The sequence below is a fragment of the Spea bombifrons genome, chromosome 7 (genome assembly GCF_027358695.1).
Source record: "Spea bombifrons isolate aSpeBom1 chromosome 7, aSpeBom1.2.pri, whole genome shotgun sequence".
NCBI lineage: Eukaryota > Metazoa > Chordata > Amphibia > Anura > Pelobatidae > Spea > Spea bombifrons.
In genome coordinates, this window is record NC_071093.1 from 40,644,938 (window position 1) to 40,668,068 (window position 23,131).

Below are 23,131 nucleotides of genomic sequence, written 5' to 3' on the forward strand. Positions count from 1 at the left end.
GACTGGATACACTTTTATTGTAAATCGGAGCAGAAGTGCAAAATACAAGCTTTTCTCCCAAAACACATACGTTCTGGCTCTTCCCCGAATGCATAAAGAGAAGGGCTTCGTGACCAGACCTGCGCATGTTCTTCTCCCATGCTTCATTTCTGCACCCTACTGAATCCAGCCCCTAGCGGGGGAAAAAGCCGCGTTCTTCCGGGGAAAGGGGAGGCGAAGGGAGGCCGTGCGTTCCCACGAACAGGCAGTTCAACTTTGGTTTTAGCTCATTCCAGACTTGGTTCATCTAAAAAAGAAGAGGAGAAAATAAAAACATTTAAAAATATATATATATATATATATATATATATATATATAACCCACCAGAAGTCCAAGCTCCTAGAAAATGGGACATCAGCGGACGAAAAAGGGACAGAGGGACCTGGGTCTCAAAGAGGGCGTCCCTCCTAAATAAGGATGCTTGAGAGTTACACCAATAAAAACATCACCAGTTTTGGTACTCTAAAGCCGATTTAACCTTTTCGCCGAAGGAGAACGTAATCAGGCTCAGGGATTCCGACGATAACGCCAAACAAAGCGATGTTTCAAAAGCAAAAATATAAAAAAATATACAACAGTTTAATCCAACTTATAAAAAGTAAATAAATAAAAAAAAAAAAAAGTTGGTGAAAGTTGCTGACCTCTTTGTGCCCTTGGATCTGTGAATTCACAAAAGCCCCGAGTATGTGGGAGGTCAGGGGCAGGTAGATGTGGATGAGCTGCGTTTCTTGGTGCAGACAATACAAGGAGAAGTGATTCCGGAGCTCCATGGCCATTATGGCATTTTCTTGCTAATGAAAACAATAAATATTTGTTAAAAGCGTTCTCATTCAGAACCATTATCAGACCCTACACGGATATAAGAAATAACGGAACACAGGACATCTTTATGATAGAACATTTCAGAAGACGTACACTACCAGCTTCGGGGTCACTTACAAAAGTTCAAGTTTAGTCCATTACAATAACATTAAAAATGGATCAGAAAAGAAATGAAACGGGGCTTAGCGATACTGAAGTCTAAAACACATATATTATATATATATATATATATATATATAGCGCGAGTAGCTGGTGTCTTGCTTCACCCTAAATGAAGTGACTTGAGGTAGCCAGCCCGAGGGAGGTTACACAAGGGGCCACAAAAAGCAATTTAGGGCTAGGCATACTTACCCTGGTCCCCTGATGTAGTGAATTTAGTCAGGATGGAAGTAAGGGCCCGGCTACTAGGACTCTATCCTACTGGAGGCCACAATTTCACCATTATAAAGGAACAATCCTTTGGAGAATACTCCCCCCTCCCCTGCCCTTTTCCCACCCCAAGCTCCCCAACAAAAGTAGGCGAAACCCCATATTTTTCAGCCCACGGTGCTGAATATTAAAATGATCAAAAGTTAACCTCGGCGATGCGGGACTCCAGCTGCTCCACGGACTCTCCTTCCTTATTCTGTACCGAGGCGCTGATTATCTGCTTCTTCATCAGGCTGTACTTGTGTAAGGCTTTCTGGTGTTTGTGTAATACTCCCTTCTCGTGTCTCTCGCACAGGTCCTGGGGAACGGAAAGCGGAGAAAAAGGCTTACGAACATTTCTAGGTCGCTAAAACGACACCTTCTTCCAGCGGTAAAGGAATCGGTCTTCGAGTTGTGATAGTTAGGACAACATGCAGAGAATCCAAAGGGGCGAAGGCTTACAAAGGGTCGGGGTGATATTAAAATCCGTCACGCTTCCATTCCAGATGGAATACGGACATGTTTTGGGTAAATTGTTGTATACAACAGTCTCTGGGAAGTATAACTTGCCTTGTAGGACTGAAGAAGGTCCAGAAACAGATTCAGCTTCTCCACCACGTCTATTTCTTCAAGTTTACCCTGACAATAACCAAGTAAAAGAATGAGCTTACAGGCAAGTCCACTGGGGTATCTGATCTGTAGTGTATAGCGAGTTGGAATAAATTAAAAGGAGGCCGTGTACATCCAGTACCAATGAGAGCCAACATGGAAACTACCAAGGGTTGGTGACACAGATACGGTAGGACAGGGTTTTCTTGACCTCTCAAAGAAGGTTAGGTTTATGTGGTAGATCTAAATGGATGCTTATAGTTGTTTTGGCCACTTTTTCAGACTTGGAGGTTGTTTTGGCCACCACAGAAAATGTCTAAATTGCAGTTGCGTTAACTTATGCCTTTCCTGTAGTAGTTAAGTTCCTTTTGAACTATCAGGTTAAGGTATAAGGCTTTGAGAACTCAAAAGCCAGGCAAGGATCAACAATATCAAAGATACGAAGGTATGGAAAATGTAATATAGCGTCGTAGAAGCCACCTGTTGTGCTGCCTTGTCAGCGAGCAGCGCAAATTCTACGGATAATCCTTTCAGCGCCTGCTTCAGGGAGCTCCAGGCGCCGTGGGTTAGAGCTGCCCAGGAAGGTAGAGGAGTGGTGTCCGAGCCTAAGGCACTAAAACAGGTTTACAGAAACATAGAAAGACATAAAACAAAACCCAACATCAGATACATCCATCAAATACATTCACTTGTTGAGTGTGCAGCACCAGATTATCATCTCATCGTCACGCAAACCGGACTAATGTTTATTATTGTTATACCGCCGCCATCACAAACTCACTTAAGTTGCCTTAATCTTTCCTTCTTCTGCTATCTCCTTTCCATGAGGACTATTCAACATGGTCGGCAAAAGCCTCTTCCCCGTCACAAGGCGCTGATGCAGCAAACCTTTTTCTTTACCCCAAACTCAATCCATACCCAAAAACATTCTCAGACCCACATGGGGTTTGTGCACCGCTCCTACTTGTAGACGGACTAGCTCACATCATCCGAGGAGCTCACTGTACCTTAGTTCTTTGCCAAACCCTAGAAGGTCGGTGGCGTTGTCGATGGCACGTGCCGCCATTCTCTCCGCGCGGTCTCGCAGCTTATAAAAGCTGTTGTATATGTTCCGGATAAGCTCTCGGCTGGCGGCAAACTGGACTTGGATATCACTCGGGAGAAAATCCTGAGAGGACCGGAAACACGAGAGCAATTTGTGGCTTGTTCAATGAAAATATATTTTATGAAATAGATTTTCATTAAACTTCACTGACTAGCAGAAAGTCTAATAGGAGGGCTTGATTTATCCAGCATCACTGGGTGACGCGACTTGGCCACTCAAGGGCAAATCCAGGAGCCTCACAGGGGTGATTGAAGATTTTTCTTTCTATAAACACGATTGCAATCAACCATATCATGCATGAATAACTACACAGCGCTTTAAATCAAGTACAGGCACATACATCCACCATAGCGAATGAATGAAATCTTTCATTCCTTGGATACACCTCTCCAAATACGACGGCAGGTAAATAGATGGCGTCTGTCTACACAGCACATAGACTTTTAGGACTCATTGATGGTCCAAATGAGGTTGGTTCTCGTGAGTGTCACTTAATTCTCCCACCGGTGTGTAAAGCCTCTGAGCTTCTATTGGATTCTATAGCTTATTTACTAATGGAATGTGATACATGGAGCGTAATTTAGCTTTTCAATGGCGTGTCCTTGACTTGAAAAGCGAAATAACATTGCAGTTTAAGTGCCAGGGCTCACCTCACATGCTGCAGGCCATTTGACCGTTATGCTAAAACTAAATAATTGAATAAAAAGTTAAACATTGTTTCATGGACGAAACCCAGCTTTCTTTCCAAAGAGCTCATTAAGAATCTGTTGACGTAGCGCTGGCTATAAATCCAATTCATCCCCTCACCTTTATCTGAAACGGCCAGTACCGCTATCTTAATTGAATTTTCTCTTTTTCATTTCTCTTCTTCTTTCGGCCAGCACCCATCCTCTAATTATCTCCAGTAAGGGAGATAGAATGGTCTCCACCTGCCACGCTGCCCAACTGTTTCATCTTTTTATTCAATGCATGTCATAAAACTGAATACAGATTCTATGTTCTAAAACTCACTACACTCTGTGTTATATATAATGATTGATTGAACACAAAACAGATCATTTACAGGCAGAACAGGGTTTATTCATTAAAGGGAGAGTTTGTCGGAGATTGTGTTTCAGACCCTTGACTTTACTGTACGTCACGGAAGTCCATCCCCGGCGAGCTTCTGCTGCTTGGCCAGTCCTAATGCATAGTTAAATCAGTAAGATTCCTTTAACGTCTCATTACTTATTGAGTTATGCAATATACAGGGCCAGCTCAGCTCTTCTCGACGGTCCTTCGTAATGTATAGTGAAGCCTTTAAGTTTGGGGACTTAAAGGAAGAGAGCGTAGGGATACCGTGATACATACCTTAGCTTGAGCAGACATCTTACAAGTGATATATTCATCTCCCACACCTCGAATAGACTCCCGCATTTTGTTCTGTATGTCCTAGATCCACAAATACAGAGCATATATTAATACACAAATAAGCCTTGATCTCGCCACGCTCTCTCTTCTACCGTACCCTGCTTGCCCTCCATCTCTCTACGTTTACCCCCTTCGCTCTACCTTTCAACATCTCGGTGGAGGCAGCACCATCTAGCTGTTGAGGAGCTAACACTCCCATAATAAGTTGAAATTCCCGCTCCGTACTCACCTGACCGTTGTAGGTAAGAAAAATATTCACAAGCACATCGTCCCAGAAAGAAGGGTGCCTGGCGACAAGGTTGATAAATCTCTTTAGAGCCCGTCGGCGTGACTCGATGAACTCACGGTCGGCTGCAAACGTTACAAATGAGAGGCTTTACCATCAAAAGACCCAACATAATTATTTGTTTCATGAATGGAACTAAAAAAATCCTCCCTTTTGAAGTTTTGTGTGAAAGCAGAGAGTCGGAGGACGTCTTTGTTAATTAAGGCTGTGTGATCCCAAAAAAAGGTACTTTTATTTTCTTGAAACGATGAAAAATAAACAGCTCTCTCTTCCGAGCTATTCCTCTCTTACTGTATTTTGTACTATTAGAGCTTCCCCGAGCAGCCATCAGCTGTGATCAAAGAGAGACAGCTGGCAGGAGTGACAGCATCATCGGGCCTCTCAAACACGCATTAGTCTCTTTAAACCCTCGCTAACCAATCAAGGACAAAAATAAATTCCCGTCTTCTGAAAGGTCTTCATCTCAGAGAAGGAGACACGACAGCCCGATAGTTTTGTCGCTTTGGGCAAACGCTTTGAAAATTATTTTTAGGCTTCGCTTGACATGTTTTTATGGAGATCTGAGATCTTTTTCCTCCCCGTTAAAACCATGCGGGCATAACGGAAACTAAATTCTCGTGCAGAAATTTGGTTTCCAAATCTTGCAAGGAGTGTCTGCTAGGAGACGTCATTCTGCGTGCATTAAATACTCAGGACTTAATTACAGATAATGAAAGGATATTCCAGTCTGCTAAAGAATAAGGATAATAAAAACGATATAACACACCTCCCAGCATCCTCTTGGGCGGCAGGGCAGGCACCATGCGATAGGGGTATTTCTGCAACAGCATTTCTTGGAACACCACGAAATCATTGTAACGCCTGTACACCGAAGACTTGAAGAACTGCGAGAGACAAACAGAGCCAGAAGGTGAAAACCACGGGGGTCTTAGGACCAACGTAGACAATAGATGGCTATATAACTATATTCACCATCACGTTATTGATTTTATATATATATATAGGCTCCTGGGCTTCTAATAGACCCCGAGAACAGGTCATCACAGTGGCTGGAAGCTCCATACTCATGACCTTTGGGTCTTTCACTAGTAGTTTAATTGCCATTAATTGATTTTTTTTTAACGCGTTCTTACCGTACTTGAAACTTCATACTCCACGTGCTTCAGGAACAGGCCTTTCTTTTCTGGAATAAGCTCCACTTGAACGGTATCATGGCCAAAAAGGTCCGGCAAGGTGTAGCTTAGCATCAAAGGGTTCCCCTCGGTCACCTGCATCGTCTCGGAATCAAGGACTCATTCAGCTGACGACCCGGCAAACCTTCGAGGAAGGGACACGTCAGCGCAGGAGATCTACCGGACCAGGCGACATTTTATGAATGGTCCGTTTTACAACAACCAAGAGAAATCACTACAAAAACATGCGCGCCTGCGTTGGACGGATCGCTCTGTATAGGTACCTTGCTGCACCGTGAAAACAAAACTAGTAGATTTTTAACAGCAAAGTTAACCAAGCATTCAGGGTTTATAATTCCAAATACCGGTCAAAGTTTGCGTCTGCGTTCCGGCTGAAGTGACGGAGAGTTCCTATCGGTGTTCTGCAGAGTCAGCAAAATACGGTATGAGCCGCATCTTAAGTTTAACACAGTAGCCGGTTTTCTAAGAAATTCTACAGGTTTGGCAAATATACCACATTTGCTCAATTATAAGACGACCCCCCAAAATTTTAATATTAATTTAGGAAAAAAGAAAAAGCCTGAATATAAGATGACCCTATGGGGGGGGGTACTAGTAAAAACGAATTCACATGTTAATAAAAACTATGATTGAAACAAAAAGTTGTTTTTATTTCCTTATATTTGCCACTCTGCCCTAGTTATGCCTTTTAATCCCCTATATGCCACTCTGCCTGCAGAAAACCGTTCGACCCCGCCCCCATGCCACTCTTAACCCCCTGACTTACCAGTGCATCCCTTTACTTGTGACCCGTGTTCAGACATTCAACCTCCGCTGCTACCGGCACTTCCATGGTGGTGCACCGGAAGGTCATGTGATGCCGGCGCTCCGTCATTGAAGCCCCCAGAGGAAGTGCCGGCAGCAGAAGAGGCTGCCAGAGAGGAGGATCCAGGTCCCCTGCAGCGCTGCGGGGGATCTGGATCTTAGTCTTAAATTCAGACCTCTATTTGAGGTTAGATTATAAAATGACCTTGAATACATGACGAGGGGTATTTTTCAGAGCTCTGAAAAAAAAACAAACAAAAAAAAACTTGTCTTATAATCGAGCAAATACGGTATTCTTGGAACCAGTATTAATCAGCAGCCCAGCTCAATAAACTTTCTACAGTCTTCCTTTCCCCAAGCGGCAAAGCAGTATCGCTGCCGTCACGTCGAGAATATTTAACCCAAAGGTAGGATCTTCACAACAAAAGCTACAAAGCTTCGAACGGTCTGTCCAGAGGCTAACGGAAATCTCTAGCGAGTAAGCCGGCCTTTAATGCCTTCATTCTCAGGTAAGAAGAAACTCAGCAGGGGGCTCGTCGATGTTTTCTTTTATATGCCTTCAAAGAGATATAAAGTGCAGAGCCTGAGCTCAACCACATCGAGCGTTCAAAAACGGATGTGAAATTCATGTAGGATACATCCGGATTCGGAGCCGAGGGGCTTGCCACTCATTCACACTCTCTCCATATCTTCCTACCGTCTCCACCGAGCGTAAGAGCAATGAAAGCAAAAAGAATAAATAAATAATTTCTCCCCCCAAAACTTAGGAGGCTGGACAGTCGCCTTATAATCTAGCAAATACGGTAATAAATTAAGTCCTGCAGACTACAAAACCGTCATGAATATCTCCACTCAATACTCAAGGGTCACGAATCAAGTAACATGATCAAAACTGACAACAATAAGGTCAGTAGATTTTTGATCTATAAAATTAATAATAAAAACTAATAAATCGCATAGAATAACATCGTTATAATAAGCGTAAAAAGGGCAAAACTTTTTTTTTTTTTTTGTTTTAACACTACAGTTGTGGGGAAATTAAGCTGACTCGAGCTTTTAACGCAGAATTTTGTTTTCCTGTTCTGGAAGGGAAGACGTCCCGGCTCTTCCTGTTTTTCCATGGAATCAGCCTTTTGGATTTCTATAGTCCATATTATATTAACACTAAAAAGGCCGGTCGCTTCCACATACCGCATATCTCACAGCTCATTTAATATCCTTACCCGGATGTTTAACAATTAAAATATCTGTTAGAAAACAGGCTTAAAATCACACCATGGTGGTAGCCATCTTAACCCACTGCTGCCAGGATTTGCAGGATTATTCTGCCCACTTGGGCCGCTCGTCCCCCCTTCACGGCAACATTAGGAGGAGGAATAACGTAAAGAGAGGAAAGGTCAGAATTTGCATCTTTTACTTTATTCTAGGTTCAGAGGGGGGGCGGCAGGTCCGCTGGGGGGGGCATCAGATCTCACTTTTGGGTGATCGGGTCCCCCTGTGTGCCGACGCACGATGGTCCAGCCCACTTACACTATGGAGGTCCTAAAGACGCAGAGCACCCTTTATTGCAATGAAGATGGCAGCGTGGGGGGGCTGGGGGGGGCTTTCCTGCGTCTAGCTTCACAGATTAATACTCTTGGTGGAGGGGCAGTTATGGAACCATCTGCAGTCCTTGTTATACTCTATTCCGTTTCTATATTGCAGAAGTACCCTTGGAAAGTCCCAGAAATACAGAATATTTTAATTTTGGGGCGGAAAACCCCCCATTGTTTCTTTGGCTATTTATATTTCATTAGGCTAATCACTTTTCTTGGTACATCAGACTTTTCATTAAAACCTGGTGGGGAAAGAAACAGGATCTCAGTGAGCCGTTTTATTCATCCAGCAAGAGGCAATCAGGACCTCAGAGGTCTCTTCTTCAGAAAAGTAAGCAATAAGGAGGGTTGAATACACAGAATGTCCAGAGACATTGAGAAGGTGGTTTTGAGAATGATCGGAATCGTCTGCACCGACGTGTTTCAATTCCCGACGGCTGGAATGTTTATTACCCAAATAACGCTACAATAATAACAGAGTCATTCTCTAACATTAACCAGCCGGCAAGCGTCTTGGACTTTGTGACCACGTACGGCTCAGAGGGGAGAAGGGAGAGGGGAGAAGAGAGAGAGGAGAAACGTTAGAACAAGAGACCATAATCTAAAACTAGGGGGTCAGAGGTTTAGATGGAATGGAGGAAAGTTTACCACCCTCTCTTTACTGAGAGGGTAGTAGGTAAAGGGAACAGCCTCCCAGCAGAAACGGTAGAGCTTAATACAGTGAGGGTATTCAAACATACATTAACAACTAGATGTGCCCAATGGGTCTGATCTGCCAGCAAATTCTAACTCAACCGGACAGGATCCCGGAGCAGATGAGACCCTGGGAAGAAGTTTAGCTAAACTTGTTGAAAACGTGAAGCGGAGAAGAAGAAAACAGACAACAACCTTTTCACCCGTAGCAACCGCTCTTTTTTACTACCTGCTATAAAACCTCAACCCGAACACGGTCTTTGGCCTCATCTTCTCGTCGGAATATCTTTACGTGCAATTAAATTCTATACGTTACGCATTTTATCGCTACCATGGAGTGCAAGAACGCGGGAGCGTCTTACATACAGTCCTACGGCACGCATGTCCCATGAGGACGACGAGGATCTCTACTCACCCTTAAAAAGACCCTGCGGTCTGACTTGTCTCTATTCGGGATTATGTATGCTGACCAGTTCTGTTCCTAAAAAAAATAAACAAACATGATGGTGTAACCATAGCAACCAATGGAATATGAAAAGTGAATTACTTACATAGAATTGTTTTTTTAAGACAGCTCGAGACGGATCTATACATTTACCATGAATGCCACAAAAGTGAGTTATAGAATAGCAGATTTTTAAAATTACCCAGACATCTAGGGAGAGTTAAAAACACAAAAAACAAGAAACACCCTCCAGTCCTCAACGCTCCAGTCCGGCATTTCAGGTTCAGCGACAGACTAGGAAATGACAGCATTTACGCCGAGGATCAGTTCATTCATCAGACTCCTCGCCGTCTTAGATGGGCGGCTTCCTCCCTTCCACATAATCCCGAGAAGCTTCACACGCGAACAAGCAGAGCGTCCGCCGACAAAACACGCAGACCCTAAACCCATGGCGTTTAGAGGCCATTAGACAATTAGAATAAAAATGATATGAGATCAGATGGAAAAGGCTGATTTTTAATGGAATCTCTTCATAGGTGTACAGAGACCCTTTATCACTCCCATCACTCCTGTGTTCCGATGGCTCTTTATCACTCCCATCACTCCTGTGTTCCGATGGCACGTTGGGTTCGCTGATCCAAGTTTAGGTTTTAAAGGTTAACAGACTGTTAGAAAACCCTTTTGTAATTATGTTACAGACAGAAACGTCCTTGTTTTCCATGAAAACAGCTAAGCGACCCCAAACGGCCAGTTATTTAACCCTTGGCGTGCTAGTGGTACCCAGCAGACCAATGGATTACCGCCAGGTGAATGAATGCTTCCGCAGAGGGTTACTGGGAATATAAACTAAAATCATTGTACGTTAACTCTTGCAGTTAATGATGAAGCAATGCACCCTTCTGCATATCACCCACCTATGGGTATTAAAATGGTTAAACCCGCTGGAATACAACCCTTTCAGTGCCAGGATATTGCTAATGAACCTTCAATGAAGTGCAGCATCTGGATTTCCTTTCCATTCCCACTAGTCTCAGCACAGCAGTCTCTTTTACAGTAAATGCTAAGAGTACTCAGTGAGTTATTACCCCCTTACCGTGAGCAGTCCTTTGCACTGCTCCCCCACACACCGGACTCCAGGGCTTGTTCCGAAGCGAACGGAAAATACATGCGACGATCTGCACCTCCCTGCGAGACCGAAGCGTAATCCATGCCCTGCTGCAGCTGCGGGACTCAGACAGCACTGAGGGCTCACTTCCTGTCACTACTTTCCCCAGCTTCACTACTTCCGGCAGCTCTCTGTGCCATGTGACCACCCAGTAAGTCACATGACTTGCTGGTGCCAGAGGAGAGGTCACTACAAGAAATCTAGTAGCAGCGTGGCAGAGAAAGTGCTAGGATTAGGGCTATTTAGGCTAATAATAATAATAATAATAATTAATAATAATTTGTCTGATAATAGCAGAGTGGGGGCAGGGCTTTTTATGTGACATTGCAGCCAACTGGTAGCAAATGTGGTAATAACTGAGTAAAGCATTTAGAAGAGGAATGATCGGGGTTAAGATATTGTTAAGTATCAGACTGTAAGCTCCATGGGCCAGAACCCTCCCTCCCCAATGTATTCATACCGATGATACCCCAATCAAAATGAGTGTAGATCACCGTACTTGTTATATGTACGTGCTCTTATTGAACTTCCCGTTTATTATGCCGTAAACTGTAAATGTCAATACACCAGTAAATAAAAATACACTTACATATTATATATATATATAAGCAATCTGTCACAAACTGGGCCAAGAATTGGGTCTGTGAATGAAGAATCGCACCGTATGATACGGCCTATATTATGTATAAATGTTGGTGACATATTTGTGCCAAAAAATAGACTAAGCTGCCCCAACAAGAGAAACACGCCGACTCCTTATAATGCATTGTGCTAAACAGCAGAATGGCTTTGTGTTAATCACCCAGTCGGACACTCTAACTAATGAAAGTCTGTGGAGGAAGGGACTTCATTAGCATTGCCATAAAGCATCAGCTCAATGTGGTGTTAAAGCAGGGAAAGTCACCCAAAATATCACATGACTGACAACAATTAATATATTGATTGATTAGAGGAAAGGACACTGAAATCTACTTGACAATCCTGTAAACGAGGAAGCAATTAAATTCAATAAAACAATATATTAAAAATAACAATTTATATAAATATATTATCACATGTATGAATGTATCACATATTACTTCCTAGTACGGCAGGGCCCCAGATGACGGAACCTGTGAAGAGGGGCCCCTTTATTAATAAAAATCCACTTTTTGCCTCGTTCCGACAATGATTTGGGTAACTAGTTGCTGTAACCTCATCGCTGTTCTGTGATACGGGCAAGGCGTGCACGGAAACCGTTTTTTCGTTGGTTATCTAAGAAAAGCACAAGTTAAAAGAAAAAAAGAAACGTCACGGTTAGCTACATGCCTACAAACTGTCCCGTTTTGCGCAGGACAGTCCCGATTCTGCACTCTATACCACTGGCCCACTGAACTCTATCTCTGTCCCGTTTCTCTGGAACACAATCCCGTGGTCATTATTTCATTCTCTGGTGTCTGGGAGAATGTGCGCATGCGCAGTAGCATTGCCAGTTTGAGTGACACTCTAGCTTCAGTCCCTGTGAATTGGGAAGTTGGGAGGTATGTAACTAGCATTATGTCTATGTAAAAAGTCAGACATTGTGGTAAACAGAGACCCGGCCAATATATACATTTATGGCAAGAGACCATAATCTAAAACTAGAGGGTCAGAGGTTTAGATGTTTTACTTTACCCTTGGGGTGGTAGATAAATGAAACAGCCTCCCAGCAGAAGTGGTAAAGGCTAATACAGAGGCTAATAATTTAAACAAGCATGGGATAGGCATATGGCTCCTGAATCTAAGACGAGATTAAGGTCTAAATCTCTACACCAGGAACAATTGGCAGACTGAATGGTTCTCATCTGCCTTCATATTCTATGGTAACATACGTATAGATTTGTATATTTTTATATTAAACACAATGAGACCTTTTTTGCCAATTAATAATCAACCACTATTCATGCAGATATATGTAAATTCATTCATCATGCAGGCGGATGCCCTCCTTAACTTTATAAAGGATGGAAAGTAGTGAGGATGCCACCACTGGTTTTCAAATTCATCTGAAAAAGAGACCTCCGAGATCCTGAAAGCTTATGTAGCTTTACAGCTTATATTCTATGATGGCCCAATAAATGGTATTGACTTCAATCCCGTTGTACAGCGCTGCAGAATATGATGGCGCTATATAAAACAATAAATAATAACTGAAGCTTCTTATGTGTTGTCAGGATTGAGGCACTGGAGACATGGCTCGTCTAGGCCAACCCAGGCGGGGGTCACTGGGGTATTACCCACTTACAGCGTATATAGGTGATAAAGGATGGGGCTTACATACCATACCCCGGGCGTAATAATAATAATATTCTAGTACTGGCATCAGGGCTGCCTCGGGATATATAGCCATAGCAGCCCACTTTACCTTCCACGTTTTCAGGCCCTGTGCGTTGTACGGACAATCAATTAAATGCGGGGTCCGGGATAAAGCCCTGCGGACCACCATATAATACCCCAACTATCCACGGAGACATAGCCCCCTGTGTAACATTGTAGCCGCAGGACATTGCACAATACACTGGTATCGTCGAGGTAGCTTAACGTCCCTTTCTGAGGATTTCTTTTATTAGCGGAAAGTTAATCAGTGATGTCATATTTTGGTTGTTTAATCGTCTTATTGGCCAGACTGAGGAACTGAAGCTTAAAAAATGAATTGCCCAAAACTAAGCAACTATGATTTTATCAGCCATATTTTCTTTATGGTTTGATATAAGTTTCCATAGGCCTGTGTAGGTGCTGGAGCGGTTTGTGGATACTGCGCCTTTAACGCGATAAAGTATCTTAACACTCAGCAATAATGGAGAGGAGGTTACTTCCTCCATATTGGAACATTCCATTTTCCGCTTGGGGGGAGGTATCTACGTTTATGCATTTGCGTACGCGCTTTCATCCAAATAAAAAGTCAATAGGTTGGTTAAATGCCCAGTTTTTATGACTAACAATAGAAGTGAGGGTTTGCTCCACTGGTAGGTATACAAATGTATATGAGGCACAGGTAATTGTCAGTAGCATCCCCCCCGAGAAGAGTTGGTTCGCTCCTTTTCCGCCAGGCGCCGGGTACTGTGCACATGGCCTGTTAGTGCCGCCAAGCCTCGGCTTTAATTAATTTTCAGGCTGTTAGAAGCTCTGGCTACCGGTAAGCATCAAAAGGCACAACCCAGAGAGACCTTAACCCGCGAGAGACACGGCCCGATCGCAGTCACGGAATGCAGGAAACCGATAACGTGGTAGACGGAGGCGGCTTGGACATGGAAGAGGAGGCCACAGAGGAAGAGCTCTCCTTCAGCGATCCCGAGGACTTCGTGGACGATATCAGCGATGAAGGTGGGGTTGGGAAGCCGGTGCAAGGGACCTAGAGCTCCCCTGCCAGCTGTTCTCGGGGGAACCTGGCTGGGGCCCGGGGGAATTGCAGTCCAGCAGGAGAGTTTGGGTTAGGATCGTGATGGGAAGGACCCGGGCCTCCCGGTAGTGTGTACTGCAGCCCCCGCTTACCGCTGATTACTGGAGAAATGAATGCCAACGGAGCCTGTTAATGAATGAATGAATTTTAGAGTCACTAAAGACCATAAGTTTCTGCTATAGATCGGTTAATACACAGCGATCTATGGGGGGAGAAGACAAAGGAACGATGTGCGAGCAAAGGACAGAGAGGCTTTAATATGCAAACACGATAAAATTAAAGAGACACCCCAGCCATCATAGTCACTTTAGTAGGTGCATGATCCCTTTACATTTATAGGGTGTCCCCTTTTGCAAATGCATGTTGAGGGGTTCTGTGTCCTCCCTGTATGCATTTCCCCCTATTGCCCGATGCAAGGTACCGGCTGCGCAGGAGATGTGTTTCGCCAAACACTTTCTGGAAGTTTTTTTTATTGGAAGAATTCATATTTAAGTACTTTGATGCACGTTCATCTTTATCGGGGTCGTCGGGGACATTAAACATCACTTTAAGCAGCTTGCAGTATATTCATAGCGCAGAATCTGATCCGATGAAATATTAAACATCATGCCGACAGAGAGGGGTAATTCTTGGTAAACGGCCCCCACCACCATAAAAAATAAATAGGGGGTATCGTGTTAAATCAGAACTCAAACGGTCCCATAAATTAAAATGTTTGGATGGACGGACGGGGTAGCAAGCTTCTCTTGTCTGTGGAAATGATTGGCAGGTGAGATGATGCATCGATAAGGTTTGCGGTGCACTCAGTGCTGTACACCTATCTTTACATCGTGCTTGGAAGACCATAACCTGGACAGGACTGAACCAGAGTCTTCCGGCCCTTTGCTGAATAAAACGTGGTAGTTGGGTACTTTGGAGGGAGGATCCAGAGCTCTGGGAATTGCTCCTCTCGTTATCGGCTCAGTTCCCGCATGGAATTTCTCCAAGGGATATTCATCATTGATCTCCTCGCCCTACCACCATGGAGGATGAGATGTCTTTAGACAGCTTTAGGTTGTGTTGCTTAAGGGTGCAGCTTGAGGGCTCTGATTTTGGAAGTTTTGTCTGTAGCGGATCAGTCATTTGAAGCATCTTCTGAAGATGCCCTCTAACAAGAATAGCTGAGGACCATCGAGGTGAGGATGAAAGATGCGAGGAGAATCTAAGAGAGTTCAGACCTGAGATAGGCAGAAGTGCTTGAAATAAAGTTTAGTTGTTAGTAAAGCGGCATCATCGTTGGATTGTTAATGCAGGGTACTTTATGGGTCTTCTGCTGAAGAGTTGTCCCAAGGATAAGCGTAGAGAGACATGCCATCATGTTGGTCACAGAAGAAAACAACTCCAAGTTGGTAAAGTTTTGGGTGGAAGCCACTGGGATTGGTCATGTGACAATGTAATCTATATTCACCAATCACAATACGTTCTGAAAGTCCCATCGGGTTTCGTGCAGATATCTTGACAACCCGCACCTGCTGGGGGTGGAGGCCACTGATCTAGAACCTAGAACAGGCAGACACTCGGTTGAACAAGTTCGTTCACGTGGAGAGAAATGTTGTAACTAGAAAAAAAAAATCCATTTTCTCCCCCCAGAGCTGCTTGGAGATATCTTGGCAGACCGTCCTCAAGAAGCCGATGGCATAGACTCTGTGGTTGTGGTGGATAACGTGCCGCAGGTTGGACCCGACCGACTGGAGAAACTCAAGAACGTTATCAATAAGATCTTTTCTAAGTTTGGAAAAATTACAAATGAATTCTATCCAAATACAGAAGGGACTACTAAAGGGTATGTACTAAACTTTCTGCTGTGTGACTCTGAAGCCAAAGGTGTCCTAATGACGAGAGGGGCTTGAACACAAATTCATTGAGATTATCTCGAGACTAAATCACATTACTCTCCCCTCCTCTTTCTAGGTATATATTTCTTGAGTACGCGTTACCATCTCAGGCGCAGGAAGCCGTGAAAGGTGCCGATGGCTACAAGTTAGACAAGCAGCACACGTTCCGCGTCAACCTCTTCACCGATTTTGATAAGTGAGTACATTCTGCTGGCGTGGCAATCGAGCGTAATCGCACGAGGGATGTGCTCGTAATATTGATCTACCGTTCCGTTTTGCTTGCAGGTACATGGTGATCTGTGATGAATGGGATGTCCCGGAGAAGCAGCCGTTTAAAGACTTTGTAAGTGTACCAAACTTTTATTTTAGAGAGAGGGCGATAGGACCACCCGTAGAGATGGCTTCAGAAAACCAGTAATGATGGTTCTGTTAAAAACCTCTAACGGGATCCTTACTCGAGCTGTTCTTCTTGTGTTTGTCAGGGGAACCTACGATCGTGGCTTGAGGATCCGGACTGCAGAGACCAGTTCAGCGTTATTTACGAATCGGGAGATCGCACCACCATCTTCTGGACTGATGTCAAGGAGCCCGTTCCCGTCGAGGAGAGAGCTGTAAGTGAACGTCATCAGAATCACTGGTGTTTAATTAAACCGTGTGATTCCATATTGTTTCTGTTGTGGAAGGATGAACATGTATACGGCCTCCATGCTGTTCATTAAGAAAGCTTTCAAACGGGAATATCATGTAATTCACCTGTTTCCTAAAGATTTGGGTAGCAAATTATGTGCTACATCTTAAGTTTATTTATTTTTCTGTTAATGTCACTTTTAGCGTTGGACTGAGACATATGTTCGTTGGTCTCCACGAGGTACTTACCTGGCCACGTTTCACCAGAGGGGTATTGCTCTCTGGGGAGGAGAAAAGTTCAAGCAAATCCAGAGATTCAGCCACCAGGGGGTACAACTCATTGACTTCTCTCCATGTGAAAGGTGTGTGCCGCGTGTTAATGGGCGTCTGTACATTGTTGCTTGCCTCTTGCTTGTAAATGCACTGTTTTCCACCAGAGGGCACACTACCTTGTGTGTTTGTCTTTCCATTCCATGTTCAGCGGCTTTTCTGTTCTCCTGATCTTTCTAAGTCTCGAGGACCTTTCATATCTATCTTCTTGTCCTGTAGGTACCTGGTTACGTTTAGCCCCCTCATGGACACCAAAGATGACCCCCAAGCCATTATTATCTGGGACACCCTTACAGGACAGAAGAAGAGAGGTTTCCACTGTGAGAGCTCCGCTCACTGGCCTATATTCAAGTATGTAATATCATTTCAACAAACGGTACTACGCTAAAGTAAAACTTTCTTGCTGTTTGATCTCACACGCCAACGGGTTAACCTGCATTTCTTTGTTCCAGATGGAGCCATGATGGCAAATTCTTTGCCAGAATGACTACAGATACACTTAGTATTTATGAAACACCAGTGAGTATTAAGTGTTGCATCAATGAGTTGACTTCTGTGACATTAACAACCTAAAAAACCCATTCATGTGTTCGTATGCAAACGTTGCACAAGGAATGTAAGATGCTGATGTTCTCGGTTTGCTTCTCTGACCCATAACAAGATTAACGTCCTAACAAAGCTTTTTTTTTTTTTTTTTTTTTTTTTTAATCTTCTAGTCTATGGGTCTGTTGGATAAAAAGAGTTTGAAGATCAGCGGTATAAAGTAAGTTGTGGTTTTTTTTATATTTTTTTATGCATCCCCTCTAAATAAATGTGTGTATATTTATATTTTGTTGCCTGTGTCTTATTTTCTAAGGGACTTCTCTTGGTCTCCCGGTGGTAACATCATAGCATTCTGGGTACCTGAAGACAAAGACATCCCAGCCAGGGTGACTTTAATGCAGCTGCCATCCAGACAAGAGATCAGGGTTAGGAATCTGTTTAACGTGGTGGACTGCAAGCTCCACTGGCAGAAGAACGGCGACTACCTGTGTGTCAAGGTCGACAGGACACCAAAAGGAACGCAGGTGAAAATCTACTGCAGCGATGATTTTGGGATGCGGTTACGATTTAATTAATTGTTTGTCGCAAAAACTTGGCTAACTCATTTTCTTTACACCAGGGTGTAGTAACTAACTTTGAGATCTTCAGAATGAGAGAAAAGCAGGTCCCAGTTGATGTGGTGGAAATGAAAGGCAAGTGTCTTGATGGCGACCTCTGTGACAATTATTTTTAGCTTGTGACTTGGTGTGGTTGTAGTTCCCACCAACGGAGTATTTTTGTGTTATCAAGTTCTTCACTATACAGGTTATTGAGGCTAAAGTACCTGCTCTTTCTTCGGATGAATAGTCTTCATTTATTTTGATAGATGGTATCATCGCCTTTGCTTGGGAGCCGAACGGAAGCAAGTTTGCCGTGCTGCACGGTGAAGTCCCCAGAATATCCGTTTCTTTCTACCATGTCAAAAACAACGGGAAGATTGAGTTGATAAGTATGTTCAGAATCCTGTTTGGTGTTGTCTACAATCACCTTGTATGTTTCTAAAATAATTGTACCTTTTTTTTTTTTTTCCTCAACCAGAAACGTATGACAAGCAGCAGGCCAACACAATCTTCTGGAGTCCACAAGGGCAGTTCTTGGTCCTGGCTGGTCTGAGAAGGTGAGTTTTTGGTTCCTGCTGCTTTTAAGAACCTGAATAAGAGTTTACAATATACAAACTCTAAGCGTGAAGCCCATAAAACACCAACTTTGTTACTAAATCAAAGTCTCCATGTTTTCCAGCATGAATGGAGCTTTGGCCTTTGTTGACACATCAGATTGCACAATAATGAACATTGCCGAGCATTACACAGCCTCCGATGTGGAGTGGGATCCGACAGGCCGCTATGTAGTCACCTCTGTATCCTGGTGGAGCCACAAAGTAAGTGTTTCAGGAAAGGCTGTCAAGATTTGTCTTGAGTTGTAAAAAATTACGTGTACATCTGTAGGTAGAAGTATCTTTGGAGAAAACATTTCCTATTGTTTAACATGAAACCCTCTCTCCAGGTGGATAATGCGTATTGGTTGTGGACATTCCAAGGCCGTCTTCTTCAGAAGAACAGCAAAGACAGGTTTTGCCAACTTCTCTGGAGGCCAAGACCACCAACTCTGCTCAGCCAGGATGAAATAAAGGTAGGTGGTATTGGTTGGTTATACCGCATGTGTCTAGTTAACTGGTGCATTGTCATCTCTTCCCCATGCGGATGGCGATAACTACAATTCCTTGTCTGTTACAGCAAATTAAAAAGGACCTGAAGAAATACTCCAAGATCTTTGAACAGAAGGATCGTTTAAGTCAGTCCAAGGCCTCAAAGGTAAATTAGTATTTCATGGACTGAAAAACGGCAAAGAACAGCTTTTCTCTGCAGATTGTAATCGTCTTTAATTACTCGTTTTCAAGGAACTTGTTGATCGTAGAAGAACTATGATGGAAGAGTACAGAAGCTATCGAGAAATGGCGCAGAAGCTCTACCAAGAACAGAAATCCGCTCGTCTGGAGCTCAGAGGAGGTAAATCTGCCCTGTGGTCGTCAAAGTGGAAATTTTATGAGGAAAAAAAGCTTGGATTTGATCACTAAATAGGAGCCTGTTTTAAATATTTCTACTGCTCGTGTGAAGCTGACCGTTCCTGTGTGATGCTTTTCATGCATTAAAGCTGCTTAACAAATGTATTTGTTAATTCTAATTATTGTATCCTTGCTAGGTGTGGACACGGATGAGCTGGACAGCAACATAGATGACTGGGAGGAAGAGACAATTGAGTTCTTTGTAACTGAAGAAATATTCCCTCTGGAGGAGTAGTCCGCTACAACAGGTTGTTAATTGGGTTTATATATATATATTTAGTCCGATACGTTATTAATTTAAAGTTCTGGTAATCTGGGAAGAAGCTGCAGGGCTTTAAATGTGTACATTAGACCCTGAAGGTTTAATAGGAATAAGATGTCAGTAGCGAAAGACCAACCTGGAGGTATCTACCAGATGAAAGTGATTATTAAAAGACTCGCACAGACGGATCTTTATTTCATTTCAGGGGAACGTCTGTAGAAAAGTCAACGAGGGCTTTCTATAGAAATGTTGTAGATTTGTGCTTTATTTGCCCTAGCATGACGAGTGTTTTTAATATGCGAATAATTTCTAACATTTACTTTGGTTTTTTTTTTTCATGTTTTCAGCACCATCCTATCAAGAAGTGACATCTTTTATACCAGGTCTCCAAGGTTCTGTTTTACTCCTTCACCCGCGACCTTGAATGGACAATACACGTCTCCTTTTTAAAGTTGTGCCTTTTTTTAATCTTCGTTGGAAGATTTTTCCCAAAGGGCACGGCTTTTTAACATAATACTCTCTTTCGAAATACCGTCAGTGAAATAAGAACCATGAGATCTACGCTGTCGCTGGTAATCGATCGGCCAGTCCGCTACATCTTAAATTGCCCTTCACAAGCTCGATGCACGTCGGTTCGGCTTACGAGGGGCTTTTTCTGCTTCCACGCAGAATGGATAGTCAACTGTTCTGACTGGCGAACACTTGGTAAAAAGAGAAATATTGTTAACGCGCATTTCGGTGTCCTGATCCAGCACTACAGTGGACTGTATCCTCCTCCATTCAGATTGCGACTTTGTGGGATTAAGATGGAATTTAAAGTAAACATATATTTAAAAAAAAAAAGTGTCTTTCTTTCCTTAGTAACAGTTTTAAGGTATTAAAAAAAATGTGTTAAAATATTTATAATCAAGAGGGGCAAAAGTTGGAGATATAGGGTTGGTAAGGAGAAGGTCTTGGTCTTCAGAGGTCTAACCTTGGCCTTCTCCATAATGGTGGTAATTCAAAAGGGGGGCCGAGGCAATCGTTTTACTAAAAATCTATTTAGAATGGGGTAATGTTACTTTGTATCCACTGAAAGGAGCATTTTTAGGTTGTTTTTTTTGAAGGGGGGGGGCACCCGGTAAGTATCTTTGGTGGTGGAAGTTCAGGAAAGACGGCCCGTAATGAAGTACAATTGCTGCTGTTTCTGACAGTCAAGTATCCACGAGAGGGAGCCGCTTGTGATATCTGCAGTGACGTCGGTAATGGTTTTCTCCCTACCTACACTATTGTACTTGTATATACATACATAGGCACACGCACACACATTGTTCATGTCGCTGCCATTCAAAAGTTTGGGGGCATTTGTCCCTTGTTTTTAAAAGAAAAGCAAATTTTGTCCATTAAAATAACATGAAATGGATCAGAAATACAGTGCGGACTTTAATGTTGCGAACGACTTGTAGCTAAAAACGGCTTTTTTTTTTTTTTTTTTTATGGAATATCTTCATTTCATTAAATGAAGCCCCTTTATACCTCCCATCACCACTGTGCTTCTACGCCACGTATATGCTGATAAAAGGTTAGGTTTTAAAAGGCCAATGGATCCTCAGAAACCCCTTTTGCAATTATGTTACAGCTAGAAAAGTGACCCCAAACATATGCGAAAATGTCCGTCTGGATTTTCTTAAATCAAATAGTTTTATCGGGTGTGAAAGAGATTGGGGGAAGGAGCTGAGCTAAAGCCGATTCACACGGAGGACAGGTGGGTAACCTGGAGGACTCAGTCAAAGCTCTGAAGTCCATTAATTAGACGTAAAAATACTTGCTTTATCCTTCTATAATCGCATAGCCTGTTCGGAATATCAATCGAGGCCGTCGTAAACGCATCACAGAAGATGACTCCGGGGTTTCTATGTGACCGATATTTTACAGACTAAAAGAAAAAAAAAAACGATTCCGCTTCATTTCTTATTTTATTTTTATAGAGAATGTTTCTTGACATCTCCTGCGAATGCCTCCATCGGTTCCTTAAAACTACTCTTCCTAGAAGGTCGTGCAGCTGGTACTTTCTGAGCTTCAGTTACCATGGCAACTACACCGGTGTCATGACAATGATGGCCTCTATAGGGAATAACAAAAAAAACATTGGTTTTCCTCTAGTAATTATGTTAAGCAATAGAGATAAAAACATAGATATAGATCAGCACATGGACGTACCTGGGAACCTTCTAAATGAACTGCCCCTGACACTCATGATATATTAACCCTTTAACAGCCCAGTGGGAATGTTCTATGTAGTGAGTTGCCAAATGGTTCTAATACTTGTCGTCATGGAAACTTTGACTTGTCATTATGTAAAGATACACCTGAGGCACCTCCATTCAAGTACGGATATCATCCATTGCATACTGGTAGCAAAGGCATCAAATATGGGTATTATAGATGCATGATCACAGCAGTGTAAGGAGGCAGTGACCCTGATAATCTGCCCCTTTACCCTGAGATTAGGGCAAAAACCCTGAGACTCGGGGTCCAACCCTTCAGAGTTCCCAGGTATGCCCATGAAACTTATTATTAACTCGGCGGGACGGGTATTGCGCATGTGCTACAGCCAACTTTCAATAATATGGGTGGAGGGTGACATCTCCACCGCTTTCTGTCCCATCACAGCTTTCCAATGGCCACCCTAATTATTAAGAGAGCCGAGAACCCTACCCGACAAGCAAATCAATAATAATATTTTTTTTTTTTCTCATTTCGCTTTTGATTCATGGGAAATTAAGGCAAATTTCCAGTCCATTATATACATGTTTTGTCCCTTATGCATGCAGTGCTAAAAAGGCAAAAATGTATCGATTTTTGGTCATTGCTATATAGTTTCACTTTTTTTTTTTATTTTTTTTTTTTAGTTCTTCGGCAAACTTTTAACAGGAAATACACAATTGTTATACTTTTAGGGAGGGGTAAAGCAAATGGAAAGAAACATAAAAAAATATAATAAATATTTTCCATATTCTATCTATTTACATAATAAAAAAAGGGTCATAAAGAGAAATTATTTGCTCTCAGTATTTTATTTTGCTACATTTTTAATTCTCGTTTAAGGGAAATATGGAAACAAATCCCCGTTGACACCAGTGATCACACGCTCATCGTATATCCCAGCCCTTTCTTATCTTCCCATACAGAGTTGGCTTTCTCTGAGCTGATGTAATTATTTCAAGGGAATTCAAACCAACAGGGAATTTTTTGTCGCAATCGCTGTTGTATTTCCAGGTGATTTGTCGTCCCGTCCTATATGTCAGCGCAACTGAAATTTCCAGCTATTTTAACCCAATAACTACGACGTTGAACTTGGCCCGGACTTGAAAAACATGAACGACCATAGCGGGAAGTATCGTTTCCACCAGTTCACCGTAA

The 23,131-nt window shown here is 42.9% G+C and overlaps 2 protein-coding genes across 2 annotated transcripts; one reads left to right on the forward strand and one right to left on the reverse strand.

Moving 5' to 3' along the window:
• Positions 1-10,661, reverse strand: SNX8 (sorting nexin 8). The gene is made up of 12 exons (XM_053471229.1): positions 10,503-10,661; positions 9,380-9,445; positions 5,813-5,996; positions 5,446-5,563; positions 4,623-4,744; positions 4,334-4,414; positions 2,886-3,046; positions 2,359-2,491; positions 1,840-1,908; positions 1,439-1,588; positions 681-830; positions 1-286 (listed from the first exon to the last, which is right to left on the reverse strand). The coding sequence occupies exons 3-12, from the start codon at positions 5,951-5,953 to the stop codon at positions 173-175; spliced, it is 1,239 nt and encodes a 412-aa protein (XP_053327204.1). The 5' UTR covers positions 5,954-5,996; positions 9,380-9,445; positions 10,503-10,661; the 3' UTR covers positions 1-172.
• A 2,968-nt stretch (positions 10,662-13,629) lies between these two features.
• Positions 13,630-20,572, forward strand: EIF3B (eukaryotic translation initiation factor 3 subunit B). The gene is made up of 19 exons (XM_053470903.1): positions 13,630-13,916; positions 15,622-15,814; positions 15,943-16,062; positions 16,152-16,209; positions 16,349-16,477; positions 16,698-16,855; positions 17,043-17,174; positions 17,276-17,342; positions 17,540-17,586; positions 17,680-17,890; positions 17,986-18,058; positions 18,232-18,354; positions 18,444-18,522; positions 18,645-18,783; positions 18,909-19,034; positions 19,139-19,216; positions 19,303-19,411; positions 19,605-19,715; positions 20,077-20,572. Exons 1-18 carry the CDS (start codon positions 13,799-13,801, stop codon positions 19,700-19,702), a joined length of 2,058 nt encoding a protein of 685 aa, XP_053326878.1. The 5' UTR covers positions 13,630-13,798; the 3' UTR covers positions 19,703-19,715; positions 20,077-20,572.
• The last annotated feature ends 2,559 nt before the right edge of the window (positions 20,573-23,131 follow it).

Excerpts from the sequence above, each read along its gene's own strand:
- SNX8 (XM_053471229.1), bottom strand. The coding sequence starts at position 5,953 with ATGCAGGTGACCGAGGGGAACCCTTTGATGCTAAGCTACACCTTGCCG. Across the intron at positions 4,415-4,622 it reads TTCTTACCTACAACGGTCAG|GACATACAGAACAAAATGCG; the intron begins GTGAGTACGGAG and ends TTGTGGATCTAG. Across the intron at positions 2,492-2,885 it reads GGGTTTGGCAAAGAACTAAG|TGCCTTAGGCTCGGACACCA; the intron begins GTACAGTGAGCT and ends AACCTGTTTTAG.
- EIF3B (XM_053470903.1), top strand. The coding sequence starts at position 13,799 with ATGCAGGAAACCGATAACGTGGTAGACGGAGGCGGCTTGGACATGGAA. Across the intron at positions 16,210-16,348 it reads AGCAGCCGTTTAAAGACTTT|GGGAACCTACGATCGTGGCT; the intron begins GTAAGTGTACCA and ends TGTGTTTGTCAG. Across the intron at positions 18,059-18,231 it reads TGATGTGGTGGAAATGAAAG|ATGGTATCATCGCCTTTGCT; the intron begins GCAAGTGTCTTG and ends TTATTTTGATAG.